The following is a 15,405-nucleotide window of genomic DNA, read 5'->3' as shown; positions in this document are numbered from 1 at the left end:
TTGATCTACCTATCCCATACAAGACCAGATATTTCATATGCAATAAGCGTGGTAAGCCAATTTATGCAAGCTTCCTATGAGGAGCATATGACTGCAGTTGAGCGTATTCTTCGGTACTTGAAGGGGACTCCTGGTAAGGGTCTGATGTTCAGGAAGTCAGGAAAAAGGACTATTGAAGCATATACCGATTTTGATTGGGCAGGCTCTGTCGTTGATAGAAAGTCGACCTCTGGGTATTGCACTTTTGTCTGGGGTAACCTTGTCACCTGGCGAAGTAAGAAACAGGGAGTGGTGGCTAGGAGTAGTGCTGAAGCTGAGTACAGGGCAATGAGCTTGGGGATATGTGAAGAAATCTGGTCGAATAAGGTGTTGTCTGATCTTTACCAAAGACAGTGAGTTTCCAATGAAGTTGTTTTGTGATAATAAAGCAGCAATAAGCATCGCAAACAACCCAGTCCAGCATGACAGAACCAAACATGTAGAGATCGACAGACACTTCATTAAAGAAAAACTGGATAATGGGAGCATTTGCATCCCCTATATTCCCTCAAGTCAATAAGTGGAAGATGTTCTCACCAAGGGGTTACTTAGACCAAATTTTGACTACTGTATTAGCAAGTTAGATCTTATTGATATTTATGCATCAACTTGAGGGGGAATGTTGAAAGTAGGGTTTTACCCTAGGGGTATTATTGTAATTGTCTCTTACCCTAGGGCTCTCTACTGTCTATTTATTCACCCCATTCTCTTGTATTCAGTGTATCAATTAAAAATAATACGAAAAAGGTCTGTATCGTGGTTTTTCTCCCTTTTCTAGGGTTTCCACGTAAACTGTGTGTTGGTCTCTTTCTTTTCTTATTTTTCATCACTACCAATCCTGTACAACATGACAGAACCAAACATGTTGAGATCGACTTACATTTCATCAAAGAGAAACTGGATAACGGTAGTATCTGCATTCCTTATGTTCCGTCCAGTCAACAAATTGCAGATGTCCTCAACAAAAGGTTGCCGAGATAGACATTTGACACTTGTGTTAGCAAGTTAGGTCTCATTGATGTCTACGCCCCAACTTGAGGGGGAGTGTTGAAAATGTTGTTTAGCACTAAGGGTATTTTAGTCTTTTTACGTGGTGTCTAGTCTAGGGTTTCATCCTTTTGGTTATTTATACCTGTCCCCGTATTGTGTACTATGTATCAGAATTGAATAAAAAACTTTTATCGTGGTTTTTTTTCTCCTTGGTCTAAGGTTTTCCACGTAACTCTGGAGTTTTTTCTCTTCCGCCCTTACTTTTCAATAGCAACCTTCACCAAGATTGTAATATGCTTTTGTTGGTTTTCAGCTTATCTATGTTATTCTTTTTCTATGTATTCTGGAAATGATGTGGGTGATATGGGGTGTCAACCTAGTTGAGATGTCTTGGTGCACTTCCTTATCCTAGTGCAAGTCTTGAACGCAGTTAATATTGTACTATGAGCTTTTTCTCATTTCATTATCTTAATGAAGAGACTGTTTCCCTTAAAAAAAATGACAAAAAAGTTTCTTCAGTTTCCCCAGGATTTTGCAAAACAAAGTTCAAGGTCATCGATAGAGTTTTTCCTCAATGGTGCGTCTGCATGGTTGTCTCTTTCCTCCTGGCTTTTTAAGGTTCAACAAACCCATTTTTTCACAAATCTAGACTTAATTTGAGCTTGTACAACTGAGGAAATATTTTGTAACCTTCATTGTCTAGAACTTGGAATTCCTCCCATGAGTCCCCTCTTTTGAATCCCAGATTTATCCAACAAAACTTGTTTCTTCTTATGAAGAAAAAAAAGATGCAGTTAATTTTTACTAAAAGAACAGAAAGTTAAGCATGCAGAGATCATTATCCAGTTGACGAAGATATTTCGAACTTTTAGATAGAATCTTACGTGTGTAGTGCATCAGTTAGATATGCCATATGCATTGACTCCAGGTCCATCATGTCTTTTGCCTACATAAGACAGAAGCATATCGAATAAAGAAAAAACCAGTGTTTAAATGCATCAAACGAAGATGCAAATAATCAGTCCCCACTCTTTGGCCATGAATGATAAATAAAAGCACTGATCAATACTTCTCTCCCGTAGTAATTGTTAAGATGGAGACTTCTGGGTAAAATGTGTTCCAGATTTCATGATATAAAGAACAATGATATCTAGACTCTAGGATGAGATGCATTGGAGGATCAAGATATAAGATCTCTTAAAACATGGAGAAATTAAGATGAAGAAAATTTAACCGATGTCAGCCATCAGGTAGTGATTCTATAAAACAGTATCAGGTAACAATGCAGGTGTTGAAATTTGGCAGTTTGAACCAATAAATCATGATGGTGATGATTAGAACCCCTGTAGTGATTCAGGAAGCTAAGGCCTATTTTAAACCTACGTTGTCTACAATATAGCAACTTGTTTTACGTGATAACTTGTTAAAAAAATATGTTGAGAACAAAAAATGGTAAACTGGAAATAATATTTTGTTGTGCACGTATTTTCTAAATTTAGTATATACTATAACAACCACTCTGTACTAAATAATAATAGTAATAATAATATAACACTCCTCAAATCATAAATCTAACACTTTAACTTTTATAAACCACCAAACCAGAATTTTAAACATGGTTTAAGAAACAAAAGCAAAAAGTTACTTTTCACAATAATCCCAAACAAGCACCCAAGAAAATCCAAATATCTCCTCATCATTTTAGTTCTATTTCTTTATTCAATGATGTTAAAGTAAACAATCAATACGAGAGAGTTAAAATTTTGGACAGAAGATGGATAAAGAACATGTGAAGTCTTGGAAATGAAATGATAAGGGAAGGGTACTCTTTTGGTCGTACACAAAAATATAGGAGATGTCCTTCGAAGAAAAATAAATAACCTAGAACAACTCGATGACCTATCCTGAAGAACAAGAAAAAGTGCCATAAAATAATATATACACTAATACCTGAGATAAAACATTGACTCTCACCTTAAGTTGAAGAGATTGAAGAAATCTACACCATGATAAATGTGATAATTGAGACTCCACATAATGCTGTAATACACACACAAAATGGTTGACTTCATGCCTGATCAAGAATGAAAGGACAAAAAGTAGTCAGAACACAGAAATACACATTTTAGATATTATATTAAATTTACTTTCACCTATTAGCTTAAACTTTTGGGTCAATCGGTGATTTAAGATGGTATCCGAACAAGTGGTCCAGAGAGGTCCTTTGTTCAAGCCCTTGCATTGTTATTTCCTCCCCAATTAATATTGATTTCCACTTATATGGCTCATCTTCATATTTCAAGCCCACAAGTGGAGGGGAGTGTTATTAAATTTACTTTCACCCATCAGCTTAAGCTTTTGAGTCAATCGGTGTTTTAAGAATACATGATAAATGCAAAACCAAAAATCAAAATTTAGATTCTGGACGCATGTTAAGAGTAAGAGAATGCCAGCATTATAAGCAGAACAAAGAAAGAGAAATTTGCAATAAATCAGGAGCACCTAGTCTTCACCAAAACATTGAAATGCTGGATTTCCTGATTAATAAGTTTGGAATGGCGATTCTGACGGACCAAGATAACCATGTCCTGTCAATCAAAATTTGAAGAAGATGGCATAAGTTCCATTCATACTTCCAAGAATTTTAAGACTAATTCAACTTCGATTAATTGTTCACGCCTGCTAAACAAATATTATTCCCTTGAAACGTCCTCTTTATCTCCACAACTACTCATGGAATTAAAAGCTGATTTTCCTTTTTTTAACCAGAAACAACTTCTCAATGTATAAAAAAGGATTAATGTTGAAGGGATAAAAACTCCCAAAGGGAGTGAAAAAGAAAAAGAAGAAAAAAATACAAATAACAAACACAACTATAAAGAGATTATCCAAGAAAACTAAATAAATAAAGAGCCAAATCCAGATTCTTCAACTGAAAGACTTGGAGCGATTGCAAAAAAATTAAAGAATTATGGATGAGGCCTCCACTAAACACTGAAAAATTGATAGCCGCTCCAAAACTCCCAAACAAAAACAAGAACCAACCAATCAGAAAAACTTTTAAAACCAAACGAAAAGCAATCAGATGCATCAAAAACAGAAAGTTACACAATACCAAAAAGAATGATTCTATCAAATTCTCAAACTTCAAGCCATTTCTGCACAATACCTAAAAAAACTCTGCAACTTAGCAAGAACAAGTAACCCATTCATAAAAGCTTTGGAATTTCCTTATGCGAGTCAAACCAAATATCTCAGAGAAGCCAAAAACAAAACCTTGCAGAATGAAACCCAAAGCCAAACCAAACCAAACCAAACCGGCTTTGAAATTTCAGAGAAGAACCCAACCCATCAAAACCTCAGGTATGACAAAACAAAAGCTTTCAATTGAAATATCCAACTAAAAGTTCTAGAAGAGGGAAAAGTTTCTCATCCATATAACTTTGTCGGAGCAATCCTGAGTAATGAAAAAGAAGGCTTCACAGTAAGAAAAGAAGAAATAATACAGTATGCACCTAAAAACACGATCTAAAAGGTTGAAAAAATAAATAGCTTAAGGAAGAATAATTTGATGCAGAATAAAATTGAACTAAGATCCATTTAAAAGTTTATACCTTTTTTTTCTATAAAAAATATAATATGTACAAAATATTATTTATTGTGCTGTTGCTCTACACCTCATCTGATTTACACTCATCCAAAATTGCCCCTTTATACGCATTATGATCAAAAGTTTAATTTTGGTTGTGTAATATCTCCTAAGTTTCAACCAAAATTCTTCATGGTTCTGTTGCATAACCATGCTTTATGAATTATAGATTGTTAGCTATTTCAAACAATTTTGTTTAAGTAATCATGTTGCTTCAATGAACCAAATCCTTTGACTTATCAAATTAAAGGATATATCACGACCTTCAATGAGGACCAAACTTTGGTTAGAGAGAAACCAGCAAGCTTCACTTTAACATGAAAACTGAAAATCTCAGCATATATTTTCAATGAAGCAGGGGTCAAAATGATATTGATCGGCCACTCTACTTGATATCCCAAACCTAGAAACTCAAATGAATCAATCCCTGCAATTTAGGAAAGATCTCAAGGTTGAAATTAGAACAAAAAAGATCAAAAGCAAATATAGATTACTTTAAACCATCAAGTCCTAAAATCTAGAGTTTGACCAAATATGAGGGCTAAGAAACAGAAACAAAAAGAAGAAAATATAATTGGAGTGAGTAAATAATATACCGATGGTTGCTTTGGAAAGGGGTAGAGTGCACTGTTCTTTGATGTAGACAAATAATCTATCCTTGTTGCGGTCATGTTCACACGATGACTTTTGAACAGACAATTCAAGATAACTTTGAATATCTTGAAGCTTACTATCTGCCTCTATGACACACCACTTCTGTGCTTTCAGGGAGTGGCAATGAAGGAAATCACAAAGGAATTTCATCAGCATTTTCAGCTCAGAAAAGATAACAAACTGAAAAAGTAACTCGGTATGCATTATAATACATGATTCCACAGAGATGTGATAAATGAATCTGCCCAATCCGCTAATTCCATAAAGTGGTAGCGCCGCAATGCATGAAGATGCCCTTGCAAATCAAATCCTTCATCTAGTAACTTTACAGTTAACTTGCTGACATAAGTATATCTGGCAGTGGTATAGGAATAACTGTTGCCCGTTATGGCAGCAAGTTAACTTAACCACGGTACAATAAAAAAAGTAGGATAAGTCATATTACATCACAATGTTATCTCACATGAAGTATTACATTGTAATCTTTTATTTTGAAACAAGAAACACAAGCTTTTCACTGTTATAATGAATAGAGACCAGTGCTCCAAAGATACAAATTCCAAAACGACGTGAAATAAGCAAAAGCATAAAAACATAATAAAAAGCTACAGATATAGAATTACGGCTCACATAAAGCTTAGTACTTTTGATCTTTGAAATAAGCATATAGCACAAAAACACCAACACAGGAGAAGCCAAGAACAAGAGAAAGGGTTATTTAAGAGGAACTTTACTACTCACATAAACCTTAATAAATTAATAATTAACGCATAAATGGAAAAGGAAACTTCCCTAGAAGCAAATAATAGCACAATCAGTAGCATACAGTAACTACAGAAGACACAATAAAATACAATTTAAAGAGATGAGGTGTAAAAAGACACAATAAACAACCATATATAACCAGACAGACATCCTACATATTTGCAAAAGGATACTGCAGGATTATTTCTTGCACTAAGCATTTGTGAATAACGAAATCAAGTGGTAACTCGAACAATCCTGAACAAGATAGCCTCTGACCTTCAGCACTCTTATCAACAGTTCTCTTGCTTGCAGTACAAAGTGTAGTTTCCCAGCTCCTTCCACCAGAAACATTTGTTGAAATATTTTCTCTGTCATTGTAAGATATGGTATTGTCCACAAAAATATCCCCTCCACATTCTCGTTCACTAGAGTCATTGCTTTTACTATTAGTAGCAGGACCTTGAGAGTTCCCGCCACATAAAGATTCAGCTCCAGAACTAGGCAATATTTTTTCTGCACGTACCCTACAAGGATCCTCTACAGCAGAAAAATCAAAGAAAGGAAAAGATTGACCAAAGGCACTAGCTTGTCTCTGATCAGGCTTCCTCATCATGGGAAGGAAAGCATTTCTGGTAACCATTGGGTTCAAACTAAAAAAGTTGCTACAGTAATTGTGATTCTGTGGTTGTAACATGAACAAATTAGAAGCACGTGGAATATTATCAAGTTGATTGTTCAATGAGTCATCCTTTGCAACACTGGTATTGCCAATCCTCTTCCTAGAAAGAGATATTCCTCCAAAATGGACTTCATAATTTCTCCCATCTTTCCTGATATCAAAATCCAAGGAATCCATATCTGAATAACCAGTGCAAGTGGCATCAGAATTCCATGACCAATTAGCTAAGTCAAAGAACAAAGACGTATCACTTGAACTTAAGGCATTGTTTTTGACATCATCTATCTTCGTAAAAGTCTTCTCCAAAACACTTCCTACATGAAATACTCCTCCTTCACGTTGAGAAGGCTTTCTCAAAGAATTAATATTCAAAGTATTCTTGGAGAAGCTTAAAGAAGAAAAATGATTTTCTTTTAGCACACCCATACTATCATAAGGCTCAATCCTTTGATCAAACTCAATTTGATCTTCACAGCTAATTGAGGATTGGCATCCAGGGGAATCATACATGTCCACTGCAACATCAGTCGCATCCAATGAACTACTAGAGTCGTCATGATCTGTCTTGTCTTTTAACCTGAATCAGATCAATAAGAAGTCGATAAATGAAAACTATTAAGGAAAAATTAGCCAACAAAAGCTTGAATAAGATTTATAAAACATTGAATAAAAAGGATTATGCAACAGCCTCAGAATGCCCTAAAATTTTGTAGCCAAGATATCCTTCTTGTATGCATGACAGAGTAAACACATCTACATGTAAGGGCTTGTGTACTTCTATACCATGCAATGGACACACGCACTCTTAGAGAAGGAACCAACAATATAAGAAATTACATAATTGAGCTCCTTCTGTCCACTTCTGTAACAACTATGCTACTTCCTGACTCAATTGACAAAGGTGCACTTATTCTTCCTCCAACATGAGCAAGGATCATAGATACTGCATCATCTGGAACCACCTGTTAAAGGACAATATTCATAAGACTGATATTAATAACAAAATCAGCAGCAAAATTGTAGTGCTCCAAAATATATCACATATTGATAGAAAGTACAATGAAAACCTTGATCATAGGTTAAGACATATTGGAGCTTGGTTCTAACCTCATGTTCCACAATCTACGATGTTAAAAGTTCTATGAATAATTTTCAGGGTAATAAGGCATGGTAATGAGGAACATAAATACTCAAGCCCTTACACGGATAATACCATGAACTACCTACCGGCTACAACTGATCCAGCAAAAACCATTTTCCCTCAACTCAAAATTTAGCAATTTACACAATTTTTTCTTAATAACTAGAGCATCAAGAGTCCAATTCTTGCATCATTACGCTCATTACCCACCCCCCATTAATCCTCCAAGACGTTTCACCCTTCACAAGACTAGCTAAGACAATGAGAATTTTAAGTTATTGGGTACTTGTTAAAGTATTGATGATAAAAGATTAAATTTACTGTCACCAATCAATTTAAACTTGTATGGGTTGATGGATGATTTAACAAGATATCAAAGCCTAGGTCTTGTGTTCAAACTCCTACAATGTCGTTTCCATAAAAATAATAAATAAATAAAATAAAATAATAATAATAAACTCCTTCAATATCATTTCCTCCTCATTTAATATTGATATTTACTTGATGAACCTTCTACAAAATTTCAAGCACACCAGTGAGAGAGAGGGCCAAAGTATTGATAGAAGATTAAATTTATCGCAACCCCATCAGCTGGATTGATCGGTGATTTAATAGTTCTCAATGTGAGAGTTTGAATCCAGTGCAATGGAGGGTTAACTCCAAACATCCTGAGCCCTTACCATCAAGGCATCAAGGTAAACTTTACACAAATTTTGATTTGCATTTCTCATAACACAACCTAGAACAAGAACAAGAACCCTTAGAAATGGGATGTAAGATTATTGCCAATTGTGGCTCTGGCTTTAACATAAACCATGTTGATACCCATAAATGGTTTTGAACTGCGACCAGCTTTACCATGACGAGGCACGACCTTTCCTTTAAAAGGTCATTTATTTCGCAGGCATCCTAGATTCCCATGGAGTAGGCATCTAGATTACCGCGTTTGTTTTGTGGTATTGTAAGATGCTTGGGCATCTAGAGATTCCAGGGTATCTCGAAAGTTTTGGATGCCCCCTGAAACATGTGTTTTTCAGATTCCCGAGTTGAGGACATCCCCAATTTACTTTTTTGCCCTTCCTTTTTTTTATATATGTGTGCGTGTAAATATCACTCTTCATTTGCATTATATATTTAAAATAAATATTGTCAACCATTTATATCACTTTTTTTAGTTATATCATAGTTCTTATAATTTTTTAAGCAATATATTAAAACTTAATTTTAAATTGATATTTATTTTATTAAAAAAAATCTTAAGTTATGATATATTATTTTGTTGAGAAAAATAGCATATAAAAATAATTTCAATGGTATTGGTTTAAAAAGAAATTCAAATAGATAAAAACAAATATGTTACATTTCAAATTTATTAAATTAATTATAAATTAATAAACAGTCGTAAGGGCATTATTGAAACATAATGTAAATTTAAGACATTCCCAAGTAGAAATCCTATGAGACAAAGACAATTATCAAAATATTTCTACATATCTGCAAAAATATCCATACAAAACAAGCGTGGTAATCTAGAGATGTCGGACATCTATAATTCTATATATCTATATTTCCGAACATCTAAAGATTCCGGTTATCTACATTTCCAAAAAATAAACAGCCACTAAAGGGCACTTGGGGCATGAATTCAGAATCTTAAACTTAGGTTCAGCCCAGATGTAAGAAACCAATAGTTGGATTGCACGTTTAAGAGGCCTGCATTTAGGAAAACTATGTGAGTTGAGTTTCGAGGGAGTAGGTTTCGGGTACTATTGAAACCGATGGGTTTGTCCAATAAACACCAGGCTTGACAAACCCATGGGATTAGCATAGATTTGGCATCTTATGCCAAACTCGCCCAAGCCCAAATTCTCATCCAAAACACGTCCTCGAGGTTATGCAGGAAGGACTGCATTAATCCAGAGTTATAAAAACCAGCATATTAGTGCACAAAGTTGTATTATGAAAATCAGAGTGCTATTTGCATCTGCATATTTCTTATTTGTACAAGATTGGAGCAACAAATACCAGAGATGCATATTATAACATTCGATTACCTGCTCACATCTGAACTCCATTTTAGTCGAAAGATTATCAAACTTTTTCTGCATCATATCATAGTAAATATTCCTTGCAGAAACCCTGGCCTCTACATCTTCTTTGCTGAAAGAGATTACAGATTCGTAGCACATATGATTGCTAGAAAAGCCAGTCCAACAAGGAAGAAAATCATCACAAGTACATTTTGCCGTGGCAACAGAAGTACCCAATTCAAGTAATTTCACTAATACTTGAAGCTGCTGGCCAGCTCTGAGAAGGGGAAGCAATAATTCCTTCATAAAACAAGGAATAGAAGCTCCTTCTCTCTCCTACAAGGAATGGTCCAGAACAATGCTTGTCAAAGTCAAACCAAGGAAACCACAAAAGATGAGGAGACAAAACTGCTAACTGCTTTCAAATTTACAAAGAATAAAAAAAAAAATAAGACTACCCTTGTACATGCTACTGGGAAACTGGAGACTCCAGCAGTATTGAGATTAGGTGTTTTAACATCAACATATTCTACTACGAACTCTGCATAAGGGTCAACAACTTCAGCTTTGTATATCCATGATCTAATAAAGGCACAATACGGTTCACATGAACGGAGGAACAGAAACTTGAGTACGGCACAGTGAGCAGGATCAGCAACCTAGAGAAAATGAGCCGGAGATATGTTCATCATATGAGCCATAAAAAGATATTTTACAGTATAAAAGAGCAAAGTTGTAAGGGAAACGGTAAGAAATTCAGTTGCACGCAAATGCATGTTCCAAATAAGTGTAGACATAAATATGCATATGGAGAAGCTAAAGTGGCCTTATGAATTCCCCCAAGCAGATATCGATAGAAACGAGGGGGAGTGTCCCATAAATATGATGACTTATGCAATGGATTCCTCAAGAGAAAGAGAGAGACTAAAATCCAATTCCAAGTATTCAAGGCATAAATTGGAGCATCTTCACCATTTCATTAAAGTCAGATACCAATCAACAGCTCATCTACATTACCTAAATACCAAATCAAGAAGCCCAAGGTTGCAAAAAACGGACTTCCTTAAATCAAAACATGTGAAAGGACAATGTGTCAATAACTTGTAAAGATCGCCAATCAAGATTCTGCAAAGCACAAAGAATACAGTAGGATACAAGAAGACAAATAACTCCCTTCATTGCAGTCATTCATATTAACCTATCAGAAACAACCAACCACGTGAGAAATCTCATCTTGGTTGGCTTCTATTAATTTCAGACTACAAAGACAACCTACCCCCCAACTGCAAACCCAGTCTTTCTCTTCAAAGTATACATACTATTAAAAGATTCAGTTTTTCTTGCAAATCTCGGGCACCAACTCACTTTGTTTGGAGGGGATTGCTGACAGGACAGGAAAGGACAATCAAGAAGCCTGGATTAACCTTTTGTTTCTTACTCCTTTTTCAGGTATCTCCTGATACAAAGATTATTCTAAACCTTCAAGTGACTCAATAGGCACCAGAGGAAATATTCATATCTACCAAATTTTTAGGATTCAATGAGAAAAATAAATTACAAGTCAGATGAAGGATATCTTCTAGTTTAGCTCACCTGTAGTTGGGTGTACAAATATGTAAGCAAGTCTCCTCCCCTATGAAAATTACAAAATTCAGAGGTTGCCTTATCAATTAGGTCTTGAAATGGTAACAATGAGAAGCAATTGGCTATATTGTGCAAGTTACATATGTTTCCAAGTACTTCAATCTGAATTCTTAATTCCCTCGTATGAAGGTACACCTCCAATAATGTTATTTCAGAATGCACCACACTCATAAGACATCCTTCCACTGATGATTCAAGAAACGACGCTTCAGGCACTTTTGCCGTTCTTCTCAAGCCTACAGAAGCATGCAACGAATCTAGTGCACACATATAGCCTTCCAAAATCTTTCTCAGAGCAACTGCAAATGCCTGATTAACAAGACTCTTTTGGGAGCATCGTTTCTCTATCACTTTACGGTCATCATTACTTTTGCATTCTTCAAGCTTAGGTTGATTACTCGTCTGATTAAATGTTTCGTCTATACCCAATTCAGTAAAATGGTCTACGAATTTATGAAGCAGGAAAACTAAAAAACCAACGCAGCCAATGGACCTGAGTATTTTTCCCAAAACATGCGTACTTGAAAAGCGATTCCATAGAGATGGAATTTGATGGAATGTCCTGTCCGAAGGATCAGAACAAAAGGCAGCAGATAAATTTTCCACGCTGATAAGTGCTGATTCGAGCCCTTGCAGTGCGTTCATCGCCAATCTAACCAAACTTGCCTCCTGAAACATAATGATCGTAGTTTCAATCCTCAAAAATCAGTGCTTAAGCAATTAAATACTCGAAAGTTATAATAAGTAGGTAAACTAACAGAATGACAATGCCGAAACTTAAAAATGCAACAAGTATAACGGTAATAGTGAGAATATCGAGCAGGTTGTAATTCTAAAAAACGAGGGATGAAGGTAGAGAAAATGGACGAGAAAACTTACGGAGACTGAAGAGGAAATGCCAGCACTACAACGGGAAGGGAGCTGAGTTTGTTGGCTTTGTGAAGGGGTGGACTCCCAAGTTCTTGGAGGAAGCCATGGATCTTCTACCTTCAAACTCTCGAACAGAGATTGGAAATTCAAATTGGTATCGACTGCCATAGTATCTACTATTTCAATGCTAAAATTCTGACATCGGCAGTAGAATTCTTGTCCCTCTGAATCGATGTTCGATAGCTTCAGAATTGCTTCTGGGAAACGAAGGCAAACCAATGAGTAGAAGAACCCATGGGAGAAGTTAGCAATACGAACAGCATACCGTTAGAATTGGAGAGTGAAGAAAGACCTCCCTCCCTCCCCTGATCTCCGAATTTTCGCGTTATTTTCAAAACTTAGCCCTTCTTACTTGATTGGGAAATTTGTACGCATAACGCAAAATTTGAATCCAATTTGACAAATTATCTATTTTTATTTTTCAAAAGAATGGCCGATCTTGTTGACATCACGTCCGAGTGAAATTAACGAAATAAATTCATGTTACATGAAAAGCTATCTTGCTCTCTCTTCCTTTTCTCAATCACAAATCACTCCCATCTCTTGATCTTTCTCCACTCTCTTGTTATCTCTAGGGTTGGTAACAGGATCGATACGGGGGATTTCCCATCCCGTCCAGAGTATTTCCTCTAGCCCACCCCCGTCCTTACCTTCACCCCATCGGGAGAAACGAATCCCCGCAGGGACCCATCATCTGTTCTTTTGTAATATATATAATTATATAAATATTTATAAATTAATAATATATTAGGTATAATATAGTTATATATTATATATATTTATTTGTAAAATTAATATATATATATATACACATATATATATTAAAAAATAAATTAAATTAATCGAGGTTGGGGTTGGGAACGGGGATGGGGCAGGGATACCCTTCTTGTCCCCGATAGTGACCAAGTTATAATCCCTGGTTTAACCTCCATCCCCGATTAAATCTAGGATTCCCCGCCCCAAACCCGCGGAGACCCAATCTCGCAGGGATTTTTGTCAACCTTAGTTGTCTCGCTTTCTCATTCTATCTCGTTCTTTCTTCCTTTTGTTCTCTCTATCTCTTTCGTCCTTTTGTTTTCTCACAGTCACGTCTCTTTTCGTGGTTTCGCTCTCATCTCTCTTGCTCTATTGGTCACGTTGTGCTGCTCATGTGGAGTCGTCGTGTCGAATAAGTTGTAGCGTGGTAAAGAATAAAAAGGACGACATCGCTCTCGTCACCTTCGAAGAAGAATAGGAAGAAAAGAGAAGGGAACAAAACCCTCAAAGAAAAAGAGGAAGAAGAAAAAGAAGAAAAAAACCTTGCTTGGCCACAATTCACAAAGAAGAAGATGATGAAGAAAGAAGGAAACAAAGATGGGCATATTTGTAAATTCAATTACCAATGTTTTAAAAAAGGTGGGATATTTTTCATTTTGGACCTTCGAGATAGGTCATCTGTGCAATTTTCTCTACTTGATTATTATAAAAATGATCTCTATTAGTAAGAGTGTTCATATGACTCAAACAACCCGGACCACCCAACTCAAAACGTAAGGGTTGGATTGGATTAGTCTTGTTCTTGGGTTAGGCTGGGTTAAACTTTCTCTACTTTTGTTGAGCTGGGTTGGATCGCAAGTTGGCTAAAAAGAATTTTGGGTTAACCTAACCCAACCTAGATTATATATATATTGATAATATAGATATATATATTTCTCTTTATTTAAAGTTCGATTCTCTGTATTGATTAATTTGTAAGTTTTTAATCGTTTCTTTTAACATTGTTATAATATTTGTCTTTGTTTAACATTTGTAATAAATATCATATATGTTTGGTATTTAACATTTGAATTTTATGAGATTTTAATTATTATCATGCGTTATATATAAATTCACATATTTTAATTAAAAAGAAAAACAAAAGTTATAACCCGACAACCCAATCAACCCAACTCGAATTTTAAGGATTGGGTTTGAGACTTTATTTGGGTCTTTTGAGTTGCCAACTCAACCAACCCAATTTTTTGAGTTGATCTAAAAAAACACCCTAAACTCAATATGATATTTTTTTTGTTTTGAAGGATTATATCCGTTGATTTTCTATGCTCGAATGACCAACATACCCTCGTCTATGATGCTCTTTATAAAGACGGGGATTAGCTCAATTTAGTACTGGTTTAATTGATTTAAGAGAAAATTGCCTTTATAGTCCCTAAAGAGGGTGTTTGGCTGCAATGCCAGGTTTAAGATTCGAAATATGGATTCGACACCTAATGGCTTAGGCATTTTCCTGCATCCCCTGCGACTTAGCTACGCCTTGCTTGTCTTGGATGCTTCTAAGAGTGAAAGTTGTCTCCACGAACCAACGTGCTTCCTAGGAGAACTCTCAATATGTCATCTAAAATAGAATTGCTCTAAGTTAAACATATTTAATTATGAAATTTCAATTGTTGGGATTTTGTACCCTGAAGCCTCGTAATTAATCACTTTATTAATTTAATCAATAATTATGCAATATTAGTTTATCCATTAACTAGAAAAAAAAAAAATCAAAGGTTATTACATGTAGTATTTAAACAATATGTAGTTGACATACAGGTGGATCGTGTTCAAGAAATAACCTAAAGATCTATAGTATATGGATAAGGTTGGGTGTCTTATCCTGGTGACGCTATTGATACAACCCATTCTGTAATAGTTACAAATGGTTTGATCCTAACTATTCATGTGGAGACACGTGAGTGGAGGTATCCTATACAAAGAGTTTGTATAAGACCACAACACGAAATATTTAATCTTTCTTTGTAAATTTGTTAATTGATGAGATCAATATTTCATAGGATAATCATGTACGACTCAATCTTAATCCTAAGTGATTTATGAACTCGTGTCTATGAGATCAGTCCTTTGATTTGCATGGTTGAGA

General features: G+C 35.4%; 1 protein-coding gene across 4 annotated transcripts in view; it reads right to left on the bottom strand.

The window, feature by feature from the left end:
• Window positions 1-12,888, bottom strand: part of LOC120080999 (gamma-tubulin complex component 6) — a 40,211-nt gene extending 27,323 nt beyond the window's left edge. The window contains exons 1-13 of one of the 4 annotated variants that reach the window (XM_039035688.1): window positions 12,769-12,888; window positions 12,453-12,700; window positions 11,523-12,242; window positions 10,388-10,588; window positions 9,954-10,265; window positions 7,596-7,720; window positions 6,271-7,335; window positions 5,545-5,707; window positions 5,275-5,434; window positions 4,942-5,105; window positions 3,532-3,617; window positions 3,004-3,103; window positions 1,914-1,975 (exon numbers count right to left, since the gene is read on the bottom strand). In XM_039035688.1, coding sequence (XP_038891616.1) covers window positions 1,914-1,975; window positions 3,004-3,103; window positions 3,532-3,617; window positions 4,942-5,105; window positions 5,275-5,434; window positions 5,545-5,707; window positions 6,271-7,335; window positions 7,596-7,720; window positions 9,954-10,265; window positions 10,388-10,588; window positions 11,523-12,242; window positions 12,453-12,611 — 3,317 coding nt within the window. In that variant the 5' untranslated portion in view covers window positions 12,612-12,700; window positions 12,769-12,888. Of the gene's footprint in view, window positions 1-1,913; window positions 1,976-3,003; window positions 3,104-3,531; window positions 3,618-4,941; window positions 5,106-5,274; window positions 5,435-5,544; window positions 5,708-6,270; window positions 7,336-7,595; window positions 7,721-9,953; window positions 10,266-10,387; window positions 10,589-11,522; window positions 12,243-12,452 lie in introns of those variants that run through there. The other 3 variants (XM_039035682.1, XM_039035692.1, XM_039035694.1) reach the window with 3 other exon arrangements.
• Window positions 12,889-15,405: the final 2,517 nt, after the last annotated feature.

The sequence above is a fragment of the Benincasa hispida genome, chromosome 1 (assembly GCF_009727055.1).
Source record: "Benincasa hispida cultivar B227 chromosome 1, ASM972705v1, whole genome shotgun sequence".
NCBI classification, from domain to species: Eukaryota; Viridiplantae; Streptophyta; class Magnoliopsida; order Cucurbitales; family Cucurbitaceae; genus Benincasa; species Benincasa hispida.
Note: the sequence above shows the minus strand (reverse complement) of the source record. Positions and strands in the feature narration are given on the sequence as shown.